Here is a 21,107-nt window from a genome sequence, read left to right as displayed (position 1 = left end):
TGTCACTCCAATGTATAGAGCGATCCACTGTAGTTGCTGAATCTTATCAGTTTCAAAGGGGCTTCAATTAATACTGATACAAACATTGTAATGTGAATGCAATTCACCTTTAAATAATTATTAGATTTTAGTGTCTGTTGTCTTTACTTGTTATTTGTAGTTCCAAACACATTGGTAGATGATGGTTTTTAACAAATGTTGGGTGCTTTGGAAATGGAGGGCAAGCTCTTTGAGATTCCAGGCTCCATTTATTCTTTATGCCTTGCAGTTATGCCCTGACGTGAGATGAAAATCTGTTGGAGCGTCTATTCTGTTTAGAGCCATAGTGTACAAGTTAGCCGTTGGCTGAATCAGCTTGCTTTAAATGTTTCTAGTGTACTTTTGTATTCATCCTGGAAAATTGAATTAGTTTATGGAGAATGCAGGAAAATTAAATGACATCAAATCTGAATCCAAGTGGATCTTAAATTTAGCACAGGCGTGAAATGTCAACTGAGTTCCGTTTCCTTTGATACAATCTATGTATCAGGAAAGAAATATCTTCATGGCAGGAAATTCAAAAGATACAATTTCCTCCCAGGTGAAAACAGTTGAGAACTGGTCTGGGAGCTTTTGCTTTCTCTTTGAGCCAATATTTAAGTTTTGAGACAGTATAGACTAAAGTATGCACTGACACATTGGCAATATTCCTAGGAGCTGATGTTGATGAAGGGATGGATAAGCAATGATGATTCAAAGGAAGGAGGAATCCTGATATTGCCAATGGATGACAGCAAGACATCCCGTTAATAGAAATAATTTCTCTTTCCCTCTTCTTTGTCCCCACAACCATATATCAGCAACTTTTGCAGCAAAATATTGGATACAAACTCCATGTTTTGAATATACAGGCAATACTGATCCTAAAAAAAAGATGTCCCAGGCATGGTCCAATGGATTCGAACTTGGGAGCTGTGATAAAATCCAGATTTTTTTTGTATTATTTATATTGCGTTGGCTGGCCGTCTGTCAAGATCTTAACATTTAATCACAAGGTGTTCCAGTGCTTGGAGCATTTTGTTCCTTACTAGTAACAAGGCTAGACGTTCTTATAGAATTTTGATAGGTCATCCAGACCAATTCAAGGGTCAGTAAACTCGTCATTCAAGAGTTAGAGTTGAGATGTAACCCCCTATTGGGTGGAGGTATTCAAAGCAAGAGGTTCTACTTATGGGTGCCGGTCAATCAGATACACAGAAACAGGTGAATGAGGCTCCATTGAGTAAACATTGCTGATGTTAGCATTAGCACTCATGAGGGATTGAGATAGTGATGTAAAATCATTGGTTCTTGGAGGAAGTTAGGGCTCAGAAGAAGTCCCGAAGCAAATTATATTTCAGTGCAGCTGATGGTGGAGTTGAAGAAAGACACAAGCAATAGTTGCTTTGAGCAGCTGAGACATATTGGAGCTCAGAGAATCCCAGATGCTTTTCGAATCTCGTGTTGATGAAGAGATGGAATCATGCAGTGAGTAGCTGCTGGAGTGCACCATCATGAATCCAGGGAAGTGCAATCCCAGTGCTAATTTCCATTTACCACATCAGTAATTCCTATGACCTCACTGATTGAGGTAGCGACTTTAATGCAGAATTTATGCACAGCTTTCTGCACCTACTAAGATCTAGTTAGAGATTGCCTAATCTTATGTCTCTGAGGAGTTATACAGCTTGCTGAATCAGGAGACTTTCAAGGCAACATTTTTGAGCTGGATAAGAAATCAAATTTAAAAGTTTGAAAGGCAAAAGAGTGAGCAAAGATAAACTCAAGTTGCAAGATTTTCATTTATTTTCAATCTGCACAGCTATGATATGATCTCACTTCATCACCTAAAATAAAAGCAGTGCAATCACACAAGCTTCATCTGCCCTCCCTTAACCTGCTTTTACTCTGTGGCTAGCAAAATGAAGCTTTGAGTCAGGATAAATGGCAGATCATTTGGAACTGAATTGTGGTGAAATTTCTTCTCAAAAGGGCTGTGGAGCTGGAGGATTCATTACTCAAGAGGTTGTGGATTCTCTATTATATAAGGCTGAGATGGACAGAGTTTTTGGTCACAGGGGATACAGCTGAGAAAGTGGAATTGAAGCTGAAGATCAGCCATGTTCTTATTGAATGGAGGTTGGATGGTTTATTCCTGCTGTTGTTCTTTATGTCCATAAGTTTTATAAGTCACTGAGCTATTTAATTATGACAGAGTGGATGAGTTGTACCTTCTGGTAACTCCATGGATAGTATTCAACAGCTCCAAATCAGGATTTAACTGGAAGACACAGGGTAGATGTTTTTTTCTAGGCTGGTGAATGTGAATATTGGTGCATGTGGGATTGGAAAATCTCTGAAATTGACACGGGGCTGAATTTTCCTGCTGTTCAACTGTGTACTTTTCTGGCAAAAGATGGGAAACCCTTGGTGTTTTTCTCATGCAGTTCTCCACTGCTCAGCTGATTAGCTGCACATCCTGTTGGGGTGGGAGGGAGGGAGGGGTAAACTGGAGAGCTGGCCTCTTATCTCAGGATTGCCAGAGGAGACTAGAGCGCCAGACAAAGCCTGAAGAAAGTCACTTTGGTTGGTGATGTCTATTGGTGGAGAAACATATAGCAATGCTGCAAGAAAGTTAATGACTTTTTCTGGTATGCAAGGATAACTGCCTCCATCTTCTGGCTGCTCCCTCACACAGTGCAATTCCATTACTGCACCCAGCACCCACCAGGGCTCCTACTCTATGTCTCTCATATTGTATGTAACATCTATTCTCAGCTGCTCTCTTGCATCCCACCTTCCCAAAATGATAATTTTTCCTGCTTTCTATACACTTATTTGGAATGCTTCACCAGCTTTCCTGACTGGAGGTGGGCCAGCTCCCACCTCTGTAGCTCCCTGATGGACTTACCAGTAATCCTCAGACTTGTTAGACTCAATCCCCAAAATTGACCATGGTTCAATCTCAGACCTTGATGATAGCAAACACTTGACTGGCTATGACCTACTCCTGCATTGAGATTAGACAATGTGTTTAACTAACTGTAGTGCCCTCTCTATCCCCCTAACTGGACTAAGATGCTCCCCTTGAACTTAGAAAGACTTGACTAAAGTACATGCAGTGTGTACACTACAAGCACATGTCTAGTTTTTGGCCCCTTCCTGGTTTTATGCACACTCTCTCATGCAATAAGGAAAGCCAAAGAGCTAAGTGTGGCACCAGTTGTCGAGGATTGAGTACAAACATCTATAGAGGGTGACTTTAAAGAAAGGGTGTGAAACAGCAATAGTGGCATGCAAGTGTTGCCTGTTGAGATAGAAGTTTTAGGAAGAGGTTGAAGAGAAAGGAGCTTGTGTGACATCAAGATGTTTTGATCAGAGAGCGGTAAGGAGAACATTGGAGATCGGGGGTGGAGGCGGCATGAGGAAGGGATGAGAAAGTGACAGCTGAGTATTGTGTAATCTTGAATCTGGGTCTTCAGGATCACATTGGCTGCTAAAAACTCTTCAATGTAGACCTACACCCTCTTGGCTGGTGTTCTCCCGCCATCCATAGGGAAAATGACTTTTCCCCCTTTCTTCAGAGCATCAATAATCACCTCAAAAGATGAGTCTATGAACCAAAGACTAACCCTCCCAAGTCTTCCACCTGTACCGCAGTCTTACTTCTTTACAATGCTACAATCACTGCTGCCAATGTGAGTACTCCTTGGAGTTCCTTCAAGTAGACATTGAGCATTGCTCATTTAGGGGCATAATCTTTCCTAATCGCAGAAACCAGAAGCAAGTGCTGATTATTAGTTTTCTCTGGGCAAAAGCAACAGCAAAGCACTGTTTCTGACACAAAAATTCTCCCTCCTTTCAATACAACGATTAAGTGGACAACACTCGGCCCATTGTCATATCACAGAAAAAGCCATTGACTATAGTGTCAAAGCAGCTTATCCAAAGCATTAGCAGCAATAGCTAACTCTTCCAGTTAAAACAAGGCTTGCCATGCCATTTTCTTTTTCAATTTGATGACCATTTTTTCAGTTGTTTTCAATCATAAAAGTGCAATTTGAAAACCATGTGTGAGCACTAGCTCTTCCAAACTCACAGCTGCTGTTGAAATTGTGGCTCACTCTTATTGAATCACGATGAAACCATATACCTCGTGTTGTGTAAACGTGGCATTGACCTAATTAATTTCTCTCCCTCTCTCTCCTTTTCTGTAACGTTAGTTTTTAAAATCTTTTTCCTTGCACCCCATTACGGATTCATGTATAAAAGTGGCAGCAGGTTCTGCCAGCATTTTCCCTTGTGTACTAATGTTTTTCCATCGAAATGCCACAGGGAAAATGTATGGAATAATTAACACAACCCACACATGTGAGATATCGGGATCTGTATGTGAGGATGGTAAGGACTGTGAACACACTTGGGAATATCCCACTGAATATTGCAATGTACCAGCTGGTCTCCAGCAACAGCTAGATTTCAGGCCAGTCCCAAGTGATCATAAGTTGGTATATTAGCGGCAATGCCATTCAGTCATTTCTGTGTAATGTTCATTAACCAGTGCCATCTGAGGTTCACAGAAGATTTTTGTTCCATGTCCTTGACAGTACTTCATAGGTTTGTAACAATAATTTTTTGAACAATAAACCGGATTAGAAAAGTTATGGTAACCTTTCAAGGAAGTTAATTTAGCTGTGAAACCTGGAGTGCGGCTCTTTGCATTTTCAGCTCTTTCTGGGACTTGTAGAGCAATAAGATTTTGTTAGGGTACCATCTTTATTTTAAATATCAATTGCTCAGCAAAGATCAGAAGTAACTTATACACATTTGTGTGAAGAAAAGCAACATGACTTCATAGCCTTTCAGGGGATTAACTCCTTTTTTCTTACCATCAGAAATGGAATGACAATGCTACCTTTAAGGGAAATTTAAGTGCTCCTTTGCAGACCCATAAGGAGTGTGTCCATGTACAGTAACATATATTGTAATAACAGAGCTTTAGCACTGCCACTAAAAGAAATGTCAACTCAGCCAGCTAGCAATAGTTTTGTGTGTTTGGACCTGATGTGATTAGTGAGCTTCAAGGCATTTTAGAAAGACTGTTAGAGTAGTACAAGAAGATGCATAGGGGCCGAGTGACTAAACAGCTGCCAGTCACCGTGACTATCCGTACAAATGCAAAAAGCAGGTGCCCCCAAGGGAAAGGCTGCAAGGGGCATGCACTTTGTCTTGCATCTGTATAAACTTTCAGATCCATGATCTATCTGGCAGTCACTAGAAGTAATGAGCCAACACACAGACAGCCGCTGGGCTCCTTAAAAGCATTTTTGGTTTTGTTGTTTCTGTGTGCTTCAATCAGAAACATAAACGCTTTAATTTTTTAAAATTATGTCATTAAATGCAACAACTTTTCTTGAGCATAAAGATACTATCACCTGTCACTTTTGGATATTTGTCTTGCTGCATTTTTGCAATCACCACAATCCTCATGCCCCCTCTCCCCATATCATTTCAATTCATTCAGAAAGTCTAAAATGCCCAAGCTGATTTTCTGCATTTCCTAAGATTTTGGTTTGACATTATTCGATATTTGGTTATTTGTTTTTGTTTTAAAATATTGTTTGTTATTTTTATGAGTCAACATTAATAAATTAGAAATCAAATTCTACTCCAACAAGTTGAGGAAAGTATTGGGAGCGAGTTATTAGTCTTGCATCAGTCTCTACTGTTAAATACAGGACCTGATATTTAATTGCATTCACTGCAATGGAACAGTGTATCAGAAACTATGTATAATGTGCTGCTGATCTGGTAACATTGCCTCCCCCTGTTTTATTCCATTGCAAAAGACAAATTTGCACATCTATGCTGCTCAGTTGTCTTTGGGATCTCACACCAAACACATCTATGTAACCCAGTTAATTGAGTTGTTTACAGAAGACAAATATATTCCATATTTATCTCTGGTGGAACCCTTCATTAGTTGTTCATGTCATTGCGTATCAGAATCTCCTCACTTAACAATGTTTTCCTGTTAGCAGCTTGAGTGCTGTGATGTTTATTGTGTATTGGTAGATATTTCAATACTGCGTTATCTATCCTTAGCTACCATCTAAATTTGGAATCTTTCATCCTTTTGTATCAATGATGCAATGTATTCTTGGAAAAGGAATATTCAATATATTGATGCTAAAAATTATTCTCTTTTAATGGCAAGATTCATTTTATCATAAAATTGATTTATAATCCTAAACTTTTGATAAGGAACGTGTGGGTTTTCCAGCAATGCTAATTTTGATTTCAGCACTATAGTACAACTTAAGAGTTGTATTCTGCACATGACTATTGCTATGTTCATTCTGGAGTGCAGTTACTCATGATGTACCGCGAAGATCTGTTTTGGGGCCACTGCTGTTTGTCATTTTTATAAATTATTTGAATGAGGGCGTAAAAGGATGGGTTGGTAAAGTTGCGGATGACACTAAGGTCAGTGGACAGTGGAGTTGTGAACAGTGCTGAAGGATGTTGCGGGTTACAGAGGGACATAGATAAGCTGCAGAGCTGGGCTGAGAGGTGGCAAATGGAGTTTAATGCAGAAAAGTATGAGGTGATTCACTTTTGAAGGAGTAACAGGAATACAGAGTACTGGGCTAATGGTAAGATTCTTGGTAGTGTGGTTGAGCAGAGAGATCTCAGTGTCCATGTACACAGATCCCTGAAAGTTTCCACCCAGATTGATAAGGTTGTCAGGAAGGCGTACAGTGTGTTAGCTTTTATTGGTAGAAGGATTGAGTTTTGGAGCCACGAGGTCATGTTGCAGCTGTACAAAACTCTGGTGCAGCTGCTCTTGGAGTATTGCAGTAATTCTGGTTGTCACTTTATTGAAAGGATGTGGAAACATTGGAAAGGGTGCAGAAGAGATTTATCAGGATGTTGCCTGGTATGGAAGGAAGGTCTTATGAGGAAAGACAAGGACTTGAGACCGTTTTCATTAGAGAGAAGAAAGTTGAGAGGTGACTCAAGATGATCAGATAGGATGGACAAAGAGGGCCTTTTTCCTCAGTTGGTGATGGCTAGCACAATGGGACATGGCTTTAAATTGAGGGGTGATAGATATAGGAACAATGTCAGGGGTAGGTTCTTTACGCAGAGAGTGGTAGGGGCTTGGAATGACCTGTCTGCAACAGTAATAGATGCGCCAACTTTATGGGTGTTTAAATGGTCATTGGATAAACATAACAATGATTGTGGAATAGTGTAGGTTAGATGGGCTTCAGATTAGTTTCACAGGTTGGCGCACCATCAAGGGCCAAAGGGCCTGTACTGCATTGTAATGTTCTATGTTCTATGTGTCTGGTCCTAGTCTAATGCACAGTACATTGTTATAATCCTCAGTTTGTGAATTATCAATAGGCTGAAAGATAATAATACAAACTTGACATTACTGACCACAGTTTATGGCATAACTTTGATCAGAGATCATGTATGCAGACCTGCCTCTGAAAGGTTGCAACAGAAAATAGATTTATTAGTGGGAGAATCTCTTTGTAAGGCAGTATCAAGTTAATAAAATGGAGTAAATCTTTAAGGGATGACTGCTTAACTCTTCAACAACTTGGGCAATTAGTGATCCCAGGGGAGTGAATCATCTAAGTGCTCACAACATCCCTAACCTTGACGTGCACTTATGTGACCTGAGTGTTTGCAGCTGGCTGCAGAACATTTCCTTAATCTATTACTTACCACGGTGCTATCTACCTCACACTCTTGTATTTACTTTAATTTCAGGTGGCTGGGTTTAATTTGTTACATTTGTATTTTTAGTGAAGTTTTGTGATCATCAAGATAAATGGTGCCAAATTATAGCAAGAGCCTTATAATTTTTTTTACTATTTTGGTACTCAGCATGAATTCATTATATCTTAGATCATTAACAGTGCAATAAAGTGCACTTGGAAATCTCACAGATCATTTAAGAGCTTACTTTTGTTTTACACTTAGAAGATAGTGTTTCCAAACAAAACAAACTCTAACGATAACACTAGTCATGGCATAAATTTGGTCAGAGATCGTGTACGCAGACCTGCCTCTGAAAGTTTGCAACAGAGAATAGATTAGTTAGTGGGAGAATCTTTCAGCTTTTACACCATCTAGCTTGGGTTCAGTGCCACCTTCTGACAAGTTAAGATTATTTCTGTGTTCTGAAAGAAGCAAGTAGCTAGAAAAAAAATTGAATTCTCTAACACTGATTGAGATCAAAGTTTGCAGGCAGATGTGGGAGAAAGCATTCTATCTACTGTCTTGCACAACTCCCTAAGATTTCTAAGAGAGCCATTAAAATACTAAATTGAGACTCCAGGAAGACTTTTACCTGGGACACTTATAAGATGATGTGGCAATGCCTGACATTTTTAATTATACAGTCTTCTGTATTTAGATTGTGTCTTGGAAGAATGTCTTTGCATTCCAAGACTTACCTGACAGATACACTCCTGCTGGCCAGACAAGTTCTGAGAGAAAATACTTGCACAGAATGATTGTGAGCATATGTGATGAAATTACACCATGATGCCATCAGTCAAAGGCATATACCCATTAGAGATGTGTACATAATAAATTCACAATGTAACATTGGGATGCAGGCATATTCAAAGACCCCTCCCACATGGTTATAATCTCTTCCAACCTCTTCCTCGGGCAGGAAGTACAAAAGCTTAAACACATGTACCAACAGTTTCTGCTCCACAGTTATGAGAGTTCTGAAAGGACCTCTGAAATTTAAAATTTAATGTTGATCTCATTCTTTGTGCACCTTATCGCAGCTATAACATTACATTTTTCATTCTGTTCTATTACCCTAATGCATTTTGTATGGTATAATCTGTCTGTATTTCACACAAAACAGAACTTTTCACCATACCTGGGTACATATGAGAATAATAAATCAAATCAAATCAGTATGCCCAATCCAAGTAAAGACCATGCTGATGCTTGTTCATGTGATTACTGAATGACATATGGTAGCACTCAGGGGAAAATAGGTCTCTGGGCTACCAGCTTTGCCTGTATGTAGACACGCAGGAGGCTGGAAGAACACAGCAAGTCAGGCAGCCTCAGGAAGTGGAGAAGTTGATGTTTTGGGTGCAACTCTTCTTCAGGACTGGGGAAGGGTGTAAGGGAACTGCAGATAAAGGGGGTGGGGAGGAGAGGGTGGTTAAATAGAGACAGGTGGGGGTAAACCTGATTGGTCGATTGGAGGATGAATCCAGTAGGTGGCTGAGAGGAATGGAAGGGAGATTGAGATCTCCAATTTCAAATAACCTCCCTTCCCATCCCCTCATCCTCCCTTCCATTCCCCTCAGCCACCTACCAGTTTCATCCCTCCTATCCAACAACCAGGTTGTATCCTCTACCTATCTCCACCTACCCTACCTCACTACCCTGCCACCCCCTGCTCCCTTTATCTCACAGCTTCCCCCACACCCACGCCCACATCCAGTCCTGAAGAAGGGTTACACCCAAAATGTTGACTTCTCCACCTCCTGAAGCTGCCTAGCTTGCTGTGTTCTTCCAGCCTCCTGCTTGTCTACCTTGGATTCCAGCAGCTGCAGTTTTTTTTTGTCTCTTACCTGTATGTAGCCAATGATTATAGATACTTGGGATGTGGACTAATGACAATGTAAAAATATCTCTCTCTCTCTCTGTCTTCCCCACTCATTGACTTTGCCTGAGGTGATCATTATTGTATGATGATCAACAACGGGCTAACTTGAAAATGCCACCCTATTTCCTGCATATGTTTAAATTAAACATTTTTTTAATCAAAGTTATTTATAATCACTGAATTGTTTTTTTCACCCCTTCTGACAGATGTGAATGAATGTGCTACAGAAAATGGAGGTTGCCAAGACCAGTGCTGCAACACCATCGGCAGTTATTATTGCAAATGCCCAACTGGGCAGAGATTGGCGACTAATGGGAAATTTTGTGAAGGTAAGTTGTGCGAATCATAAGTAAGGCAGAGAGTAGGGAGAGAGTATGATAATTCACAGACATTAACCTAACATCCTGTACACTGCCCATAACCATGTTTAGGAAGAATTTCAATAACCTAATCTCTATACTAGTGACATTCAATTGGTGATTCTGGGGAGTTGGCACAATTTTAATAATTTTAATTCCTGATGAAGGGCTCTTGCCTGAAACGTCGATTTTCCTGCTCCTCAAATGCTGCCTGACCTGCTGTGCTTTTCCAGCACCACACACTCAACTCTGATCTTTATCTGCAGTCATCACTTTCCACAATTTTAATAAATACCCTGTCCCTCTACACATTAGGGTTTGGTTCAAATATTAGTGCTTTATTAATCATCTCAAAATACGTTCATTGAAATTGGTAACTTAGTACGGAGTTTGAATATTGCTAAAGAAAGGAGAAACTGTCAGACATAGCAGCAGCATTCAAGAAGCACCTAGACAAGTACATAAATGGGAAGGGAGTAGAGGGATATGGATCCTGTAAGTGATGACAGTTTTAGTATGGAAGGGAAAAATATGTTGGCACAGATTTAGAGGGCTGAAGGGCTTGTTCCTGTGCTGTATTGTTCTTTGTTCTTTGAAACTGATGAAGCTTTTCATGTTGCACTTATCAGGATTGTGATGAAGGTTTATGTTTTATGATTATTTGAAAATTCACATTGTACAGGGAGAAAACAATGTACAACTTTTAAATATAAAGACAGTGCCTTTTTATTTTTTGGTGTTTTTGATTGCGGACTGAAATGGGAATAGACTGTTTTAAAAAGCAAGGATTGCTGCACTTTTTAAAAACAAGTTATCTGACACTCATTATGAGTGCTATTTACACTGCTGTTTGTTCAAGTGTTTGGAGGAGAGTCTAGTTTCAGACAAATTGGAGCTAAGGGATCATGAATAGAGATTTGGCCAGCAACAAGTAACTGATTGATCTGGGAATTTGTGACCAGTTGTCAATTACAAAAACCTTCTGCCTACCAACAACTATGTAATTTGTTCTGAGGTAGTTGATTAGCTTGAGTATATGAAGGTTTAATGAGAAGCTATTGGACTTCTTCAAAAGAAGGAATTGTCTTTCTCTTTGAAGTAAAAACACTTCCAGCCTGAAGAATACCAATTTATTTTTCTACATCAGTTGCTGCAAGCTGTGGCTCATGACCAATAAGACTGAAACTTCATATAAATATGAACTATTTGTTCTGTGCCTCATACCAGCAAATGGAAGTGTCTACAGAAGAAAGATTGAGGAGCAACAGGATCTGGGAAACTAAAAGGATCATTTCACTGAACTCTATGCAGAGGGGCCATTGAACTAACTTGTCAGTCTTTCCCTGTACTCATAGCTACTATGCTTTGTGTCTGTCAGTATGTGTGTGTAGGGGAGATTTATAAGGGGATTAAAGTTTTAAGTAACAGAAGTATATGTTTCTGATTTATAATTGTTTACATAATTGTTTAATAGAACGTATTAATTTCTAATAAATAATAATTGTTAAACATAGAGACCTGAGTTGGATTTAAACGACAGGAAAATTGGGATCCTTTGCACATATTTATAAAATCTTTAACTTTCCTGATGACCATGGAAATAACTGGGCTTGAGTTCTAGTATGCTACGCTGGTGAGGCATACCATAGGAGATTAATTTGCATTTCCATCATTGCGTGCTCAGAGGGAAGACATAGTTACAGTTTCATCTTGCAGTTCTGACAGTTGTATTGGTGTATCTGGAAATTTGTTTGTTGACATGCATTTAAACAAAGTCCGTTAAACTCTCGAGATAAACACTTCAATGCATTATCAAAACAAAGGTAAGAATTAAAAGCAAAATTGCTGTTGACTTGCAACAAGAATTTGATAACATGGAAAGTCTGAACCATCCAGAACTCATCAGGCAGTTTGCTGATTCATTCAAGAGAGAAAGGGTCTGAACCAGAAGAGCTGCTGTTAATAACAGTCGCCTGAGCAGTCAGAAATGGAAGAAAGTTCTTCGTTGCTTAGAAGAAAACTCTAGGAGTAAAAAGCTGATGAAGATATGAGTTTAAGGAAACCAGGTTTAATAATAAGTGGTCTCCTCCACATCAGGGAAAGCGAAGCATAGCCTGGGTGACCATTTTGCAGAATATCTCCACTTTGTCCACCAAAAAGACCCTGAGCTTCCAATTGACTCCACTTCAACATAGCATCTTGTTTCCTGGCCAACATCTCTGTCTCAGGCTTGCTGCAATGCTCCAGCAAAACTTAGCACAAACAGGAAGGACAGCACCTCATTTTCTCCCTGGGGAATCCTGTGGCCTTCTCGATTCAATATTGAGTTCAACAACTTTAGGGCTTGAGCTCTGCCAGGTCCTTACCCCAAACGCAACACACACCAGGCCTTGTCATCACATAGTCTGCCATTGCACACAATCCATTGTTAGCCATTAACAGTCTCCATTAACAGCTATTCACTCTCCTAGCCAGATGATTACACAGTCCGGTGTCTGTCAAACTGTTCGTCTCTCTATTTGGGCTCTATCCCCACCTATTGTTTAAACCATATCCTCTTCCCCCCCACCTTATCTTCTTCAAATAAACTAACATTTTCGTAGCTACCATCAGTATTAAAAAGGGTCACTTAACCAGAAATGTAAACTCTGACTTCTGTCCACAGATGCTGTTAGACCTGCTGAACATTTCAAGTAATTTCTAATTTTGTTGTTGTTAATAATAAGTGAGCTGTATTAGCAGTTTAGTTGAGGTTCTTAGGTTTATACATTAACGGAAGAAAATAGCACCCAGTTAATTGAGAAATTTGCTGAAATCAAACTGATTACAGAATGCCAACTGAATAAGGAACTTTAAAATAGAGATGGGGGACCCCTCACTGAGGTTTGATTGAAAAATACATCGGTTTTCTCTTGTGAGTCTGTTCAATGGCTGACTATCATGGTAAACAAATTGAGAAAATAAAACTTATAGTCTTTCAAATACCTCTGGGAACTGACTCGTCCAATATTGCCATCAACGGGATCATAACAGGATAGACAAAAAAATGTCAAATTTTAAAGAGAGCGACAATTTGTACTGCACAAGAGAAGGATGCTGATTAGTTGGCAAGTAAGCCCTGGTTGGTCATGGCACTGCCGTGGAGAACATCATCCTGCAAGATGGTTTATTTACACTTGCTCAAAGTCACATGTATTCACACACAGGAATCTGTCCTCTGCAGGAAAAAAAGAACATTTCCAGGCATCGCGCCTTTATTTGAATTAAACAAAAGATTTGGGACAATAACTCACTGAAGTATTCATCATCCAATCTCCTCCTTCAAAGCAAAACCAGTGGAATCAGGGAGGTGACTCCAATTTCCAAAGGGCAACTTGTCAACGGAGAGCCCATTGAAACTGAAACATGAACAGCCAATCCCTTCCTGCAATCCTGGCTCTCAGCTAGCACTCAGGAAAAGCCTCACAACAGGTCTCTACGGAGCCTGCCATACTCCATCTTCAAAAGTTCTGGCACCAGTTGGGGAGGTGATGTAACTGATCCAAATACCTGATGGTGGCTTGATATCTGTGAGAAACAGTACGAACTCTTAACTTTGTCTTACATCAATTTTAGTGACGCCTGCATTATAGAAGAATTTGTCAGTGACACAACATTTACAGCAAAGGGAGAGGCTTCAATCCGACTGATCTATGAAAACTTTACTGGAGATATGGTGGGCTTTCTCCCACACACTTTCATCTAACTCCATCAGCACATTCTTTCTATTCCTTTCTCCCTCTTGTACTTATCTAGCTTCCCTTCACATTCATCTCCCTTGATTTATCTCCACATTGTAACCATTCTGAGCAGAGCGGAGTAACTCATTGTTATTTTGTGACAATACAAGAATTTGATTTTATTATTCAAACACGTGGTCAAAACTGCGGAACCCTGACCATTTTCCCCACGACATTTGGAATAGCATTTAATCCCTTGAGCCCACTGTGACATTCAATGAAATCACAATCACATTCCCAATGATGCCTGATATCCTTTTATATTTTTGATAACCAAAGCTATGATTCTCAGATTTAAGGTTAACAATTAACCAAGCAGCCATTGCCATTCACAGATCAGCAATCCAAAACAGCACCACTCTTTGCAAATAGAGTGTTTCCTAATTTTACTCTTGAAAGGACTTTATCTAAATTATAAACCATGTTCTCTAGTCCTAAATTCATGAGCAGCAGTTGTTCCTGCGGCCAGACTTTTCCTATTTTTTTTCTATTGGAATACAATCAGGGTATCTCACCCTCAAGACTAGCGAAACAGGTCACCTAAAGCTGCAATCCGGAAAACAGTACCTTTTTGTTTAGAAAGTATGCCAGCAGTGAGCCATTCTTCTGGGGACCTAGCAATGAGAAGTGTTTTTTGTTCTTCACAGGGTGTGAGTTGTAGTGAGGTGGAGTCATGAGGCTTAGGTGTTAGATGTTAGATTTCAGAGACCATCTCCTTGACTATTCTTGCCCCAAATTTACTTTCCCAAACAGGAAACTAATTGCCTTTGTAACCAACGAGAGAGTCAGGTCATTGGAGAACTGAGTTTATACCCATATATGGCCATCAATTGAAGGCATAGGTTTGAGATGATAGGGGAAGGATTTAAAAGGAATCTGAGGGGCAACTCTTTCACACAGATGGTGGTGTGTATGTGAAACAAGCTGTGAGAGGAAGGGATAGAGGTGAGTTCAATTGCAACATTTAACAAGACATTTAGACAGATACATGGATAGGAAAGATTAAGAGGGATATGGTCAAACACAGACAAATGGGACTAGTTCACTTTAGGAAAGCTGGTTGGCATGGACGAGTTGGGCCAAAGGGCCTGTTTCTGTACTGTATACCTCTATGACTCTAAGACTCTGTGTGGGGACATGAATCTATAGATGGAATGTTTTTAAAAGTAAAACTTGCTTTAAAACTATTTCCTACCTTCAGAAGTCTGAATCTGAAGAATGGCAAGTCTCTCTTGTATCAAGAACATTCTACCTGAATTAGCTGATCTTGATGACGACTGTAATAAAATAAACAAAGTGCTGGAGAAAGTCAGCAGGTCTGGCAGCATCTGTTGAGAGAGACTATCTGTGGTGTTACTCAAAGCCCAAATTAATGTCTGTTCCCACAAGGCCAGATTGATATTGGGCAGATGGTATTGAAGTGGACATGTTCCCCGCTGACTCTTCATTTGGTGTAGTGATTGGACCGAGAGCCAGGTGGATCTCATTGACTATGAGATCCTTGATTGGGGTTGTAAACCTGGGCCAACCGGGAATCTCTGGCTGACAGATATAAGCAGGAGATGTTTCACTGTGACTCACACCTGCACACACGCAACACGGGTGCTGGGGAAAAATAAGCACTTACCACTGTTAGGCGGTAGTGTGGGCGCAATGAAAAAAAAGGACAAAAAGAACAAACAGGAGTGTCAAAAAAAATAAACAGGAGATGTAAGGACTCTCCTCTCTCTCTCGGGACTGGCTGTATGCTGGCTGGTCAGAGTCCATGTACTGTGTACATGTAAATAAAGGCTACCAGTCTCTGTGCAGTTATTTCATGGGGCATAGTAAGAAATTCTGCCGTCCAAAAAAATCCTATCCATAGGTGGCTTCCTGACAGACACATGTGGAGCTGATTTATACTTGTGAATGCATACAGGCAATACAGGGTTACGCTCTTGTATCATTTGATCTGTGTAAATGCTCTGCTGTTATGGGACTGATTTATCATTACAGCTGCAGCATTATTCATAAATTATACACAACCCTAGGCAAAAAAGAAACAGTCTCTAATTTGCAGCTTGCCCCTGCACCAGCAATTTCATTCCATACATTGTTTGTCGCATGAGGCTCTCATAAATAGCTGACATCTGAGCTTCAGGATTGTGTTTGACTGGTCCTGAGCGTATGGAGGGAGCATGAGTGTCAGTTTCAGGTTTTGGCTCAATCAGATTTACTTCATGAATACACTCTTAAACGGTCATTGAGTATTCTGGTTTAGCTGTTACATGCAGATCGTTCAGCAACATCTTCCCTAAGGAGCCAAATTATTTCCAACTGGCTTATATTTAATATTGATTTTCAAAACATTTGGTGCCAGGTATTTTGATCCACAAACATCAGGAATAAGACTTTAAAGGAGTGTGGATATGAAATTCATAATTTAGGAAAGAAACAGCACACATTATTGCCAACTTGCTGAGGAAGATCCAAGTCACAGGTTCAGACAAGGAAAGCCAGAAAACTAAAATGTCATGTAATTTTTTTCAATCAATGCTTTTGTAATATTACCTAGTTTTGAACTGCATGTTGTATAAAAAAGGAAATTACAAACAAGTTTACTGCAGTTATATCTATCAACAAAATGAAATGTCATTAACTGTGAATGTGGGATTCACATCAGGAGGCCTTTTATTCCGTTCATTCCTGGAATGAGAGTAGTGCTGACTAGCCAACAGTTTTTGTCTACTGTTAATTGTCCTTGAGAAAGTGCTAATGAGCTACCTTCTTGAACTGCAACATGCCATGTGCCATTTCTGAGGCAATTCCAAGATTTTGACTCAGGGCCACTTGGGCAGAAATTTACTGGGGGAGCTGGAAGCCTACTTGCTCTTCGCAAGGCTGACTTACAGCTATAATATGCTGTAGCCAGGCTAAATTGGTTAACGGTGGTTAACTCATTTGGGAGTTGGTGAATCTGCTGGCGAATATAACTGCTGGCAGTTCCATCACTGTCAGCAAAGCTCAGTAGAAGGCACTGCCAGCACTGCATGAAGAGAGCCAATGAGGTACTTGAGTGGTCTGAGAAGGCTAGGGCCAGTGTATCACAGTGAGAGGAACAGTAGAGCACAAGGATGGGGGAGACTGAATTTGAAACCCAGATTTTGTCAGGCAGATAAGGATGGAGGTCATTGGTGTAATACTCAGGAAACCTGACTGGAAAAGAGCATAATTTATTGTTGAACACCAAAATAGAGCTACTACTTGAGATGTACATAGACTCGTCCCAGCCTAGGACAGACACTTCTGCAGACTCCCTTCACCCACTCCCCCCCAAGTCTGCTTTGACCTGTTCAAAGATGTTATTAAACACCTCTGGAGCAGGTGGGATCTTGAACACAGGCCTTCTACCTCAGAAATAGGGACACAATCACTGCAGCACACAAGTGCCCTCCCTGGTGTATTGTTTTTTCCTTCTTTAAATGGTTGCTGATAGGCTAATTTTTTTCAAATGAAATTTCACTATTTGTGACTGTTGAATTTGAACTCCTGTCTCCGGAGCATTGAATCTGGGTTCTGGGTTACTATTCTAGTGAAATTACCACTACTCCACAGCCCCCTCCTCTTCATGTAGACATTTTTAAAAAGTAAGCCCACACCCATACAACTGTCCACACATTTATTGTGTGGTTTGATGCCATGCTTTGAGTTTATGTTTGAGATAGCTTGATCGAGGAGAATGCAGTCACAACTCTCTTTAACCTTAGACTTCAAGTAGAACTATTAAACATCACTCCTGAGTACACCTCTACATAGGAATTATAGGAATACCAGGCTGTGACATGAGTTAATGACTGATCTGTCATCTCTGTGTTCCTATACATGTAGATGGTTGTTGTCTGTTGGTGTGCTTCCAGAGAGTTGCTGGAATCTAGAGCTACCCTACAGTTCACACTCTATAAGGATAACATTTCATTCCTTTAAGGACAATAATGAACCACATGGGCTTGAACTATGATCTGGAATTGTCATGTTTGTGAATGTATAGAGAAAATATAGAGTTACTATTGAAACTAGCTTCATATTCTACCAGCCGAATCTTATGCTTCCTCCTGGTGAGATTGTAGGTAGGGGTGGGAGATGTGTATTAAATTACCCTCCTACCAACTGCAACTTACTTTCAGTTTACACAGAATTGTGGGTGAGGCACCGGGTGGCTTTCCCTTGCACTAATTGAGGTTGATTAATAGCCCTTAGGAGAAGAGTCCCTCTGGACTCAAGTTTCCAGTCATCAGAGGAGCTCAAGGACAAGCTGGGGGCAAGGGGAAGGTATTTGGGGGAAATAAGGTAGGGGTGCAGAGGGGTGTTGGGTGGCTACTCCGCACATCATCTTGCTTGGGCTGTGAGCAATTTGGAATGGGAGATGCCCCTCTCCCTGGCCCACTTTTTATATTAGGTGCCCCCTTCTGCCAAGATCTGCCTTCAGCTTCACAAGTGCTCTTTCTGTATTACATCTGAGCACTTTCACCCCTGCCCAAACCCATCTCTACCATGGGGCTCCCCTCTCATTGCCACTACAAGACCCTAACTGACTACCATCTTGGCTATGGGACTGAAAATACAGGGTCTGTTCATAGACCTTTAGTGACCACTGTGCCCTGTAATGATGCTTCTAAGACCTATACAGGCCAGCAGCACTGTTAGGTGGGGCTTCTTGCTGATAAAGGCAGGGAAAGCACACATCTAGCTGTGGAGCAGCTGGCTTTGACTGGTACGCAAATAACAATGCCACCTATTAAATTATTTCAGGTTTATTTCTTTGTTTGAAAGTCTCACATTGGGTATGTGCAAAGAGCATTATTAAGAGAGAATTTTACAAATTCTCCCCCTACCCAATTTGGAAACTGGGCATGACGGTGCTTGAACTGGGCCAGAGGAATTGAGCTGTTGATTTCCCTCCCCAATCCCATCAGCTGTAATTTTACATTGCAAGTTGTAAAGAACTGTTCTTCTTTGAGTTTGCAGATTGGATTCAAGGCCTGTGTGCAATATGAGCCTGAGGCCTGAACAGTACAACTGTGATGTTTTTCTTCAGGCTAATCATCCCAGGGCTAAAAGTGGCCTAGATAGTTATAGTTTACATATGGGCAGCCATAGGAAACCTTAGGGTCCCATTTTCCAGGGACCCTTCACCCTCTCCCAACTATAGACCTTCAGATGTCTTTCCTCATCTGAAGCTCTACTTTTGGACTGTGGTTGATTCCACAAAAGCCCTGGAGAGGCCTGCTTCTCCTAATCCTCAAGCAGCTGCTTCTCGCTGAGGACAGTATCCAGGCTTCAGCTGACAAGTGCCAGGCAATGACCATCTTCAATAGAAGAGAATCTAGCCATTACCCCTTGACATTCAATGATGTTACCATCACTGAATCCTGGGGTGTACAAAGACTGAACTGGACTAGCCATATAAGTACTGTGACCGAAGCAGCTGATCAGAGGCTAGGATTCTTGCAGCGAATAGGTTGATAAGGTTCCCCATGGTAGGCTTATGCGGAAAGTCAGGAGGCATGGGATAGAGGGAAATTTGGCCAATTGGATAGAAAACTGGCTAACCGGTCGAAGTCAGAGAGTGGTGGTAGATGGTAAATATTCAGCCTGGAGCCCAGTTATAAGTGGAGTTCCGCAGGGATCAGTTCTGGGTCCTCTGCTGTTTGTAATTTTTATTAATGACTTGGATGAGGGAGTCGAAGGGTGGGTCAGTAAATTTGCAGATGATACGAAGATTGGTGGAGTTGTGGACAGTGAGGAGGGCTGTTGTCGGCTGCAAAGGGACTTAGATATGATGCAGAGCTGGGCTGAGGAGTGGCAGATGGAGTTCAACCCTGCCAAGTGTGAGGTTGTCCATTTCGGAAGAACAAATAAGAATGCGGAATACAGGGTTAACGGTAGGGTTCTTAGTCAGGTGGAGGAACAGAGGGATCTTGGGGCCTATGTACATAGATCTTTGAAAGTTGCCACTCAGGTGGATAGAGCTTATAAGAAGGCCTATGGTGTATTAGCGTTCATTAGCAGAGGGATTGAATTCAAGAGTCGTGAAGTGATGTTGCAGCTGTACAGGACTTTGGTTAGGCCACATTTGGAGTACTGTGTGCAGTTCTCGTCGCCTCACTTTAGGAAAGATGTGGAAGCTTTGGAGAGGGTGCAGAGAAGATTTACCAGGATGTTGCCTGGAATGGAGAATAGGTCATACGAGGATAGGTTGAGAGTTCTCGGCCTTTTCTCATTGCAACGGCGAAGGATGAGGGGTGACTTGATAGAGGTTTATAAGATGATCAAAGGAATAGATAGAGTAGACAGTCAGAAACTTTTTCCCCGGGTACAACAGAGTGTTACAAGGGGACATAAATTTAAGGTGAAGGGTGGAAGGTATAGGGGAGATGTCAGGGGTGGGTTCTTTACCCAGAGAGTGGTGGGGGCATGGAATGCGCTGCCCGTGGGAGTGGTAGAGTCAGAATCATTGGCGACCTTTAAGGGGCAATTGGATAGGTACATGGATGGGTGCTTAATCTAGGATAGATGTTCGGCACAACATTGTGGGCCGAAGGGCCTGTTCTGTGCTGTATTGTTCTATGTTCTATGTTCTATGACTAACCCACTTCCTGACTTCCCAGCAAACTGCCTTGCTATTCTTCAAAGTACTGTTACAATATTTTTCAAGACTACCTGAGGAGCCATTGAGGTCTCTGTTTAATGTCTTAGTCTCAGGATGGCACCTTTAACATTGCAGCAATCCTTCAGTACATCAGTGGATAGTCAGTCCTGAAGGCTTTCAGGTGGATTTCGAATTAGAAGAGACAAAGAGATTTGTTGCTTAGTTATCCCTTCATCATTTTAATAAATCTCCTTTAACATGATGAAGATTTATCCATTTGTGAAGTAGTTCCTTTGTGACTCACTGTTAATAATCTCCCTAATGCACCTATTCACAAAATCTCTGCACTTGGGAGAAAGGAAGCTGAGTTCTGACCTTGGCATAGCAACAGTTTTGTTTCTCCACAGCAAAATGAATAAAAATAATCTCTGCAGAAAGTTGAACGGCTGCTTTTGTTTTTGTCACTGTGTAATTTTTGCAACCTCTGATCTGATAACACCATTGGGAAAGGCTGCCACAGAATAGTTGATTCCCCATGTGAGCTTTTTCTGTACTGTAATGTTTTATCAATTTAGGAGCCATTTGGAATTCATGAGTTATTGCTAAACTGATGTCAGGGATGCTACATGTATTCTCAGTGCCCTGAGCTAATAAGGGGA

At 40.9% G+C, this 21,107-nt stretch overlaps 1 protein-coding gene across 1 annotated transcript in view; it reads left to right on the top strand.

Moving 5' to 3' along the window:
* Positions 1 to 21,107, top strand: part of LOC132821829 (multiple epidermal growth factor-like domains protein 6) — a 297,188-nt gene that overhangs the window by 181,477 nt on the left and 94,604 nt on the right. Inside the window, exon 5 of the mRNA XM_060834673.1 lies at positions 9,889 to 10,011. Coding sequence (XP_060690656.1) covers positions 9,889 to 10,011 — 123 coding nt within the window. The remainder of the gene's footprint in view (positions 1 to 9,888; positions 10,012 to 21,107) is intronic.

The sequence above is a fragment of the Hemiscyllium ocellatum genome, chromosome 13, assembly GCF_020745735.1.
Source record: "Hemiscyllium ocellatum isolate sHemOce1 chromosome 13, sHemOce1.pat.X.cur, whole genome shotgun sequence".
Taxonomy (NCBI): domain Eukaryota; kingdom Metazoa; phylum Chordata; class Chondrichthyes; order Orectolobiformes; family Hemiscylliidae; genus Hemiscyllium; species Hemiscyllium ocellatum.
The sequence above is the reverse complement of the archived record's forward strand: the minus strand, read 5'-3'. Positions and strand labels throughout refer to the sequence as shown.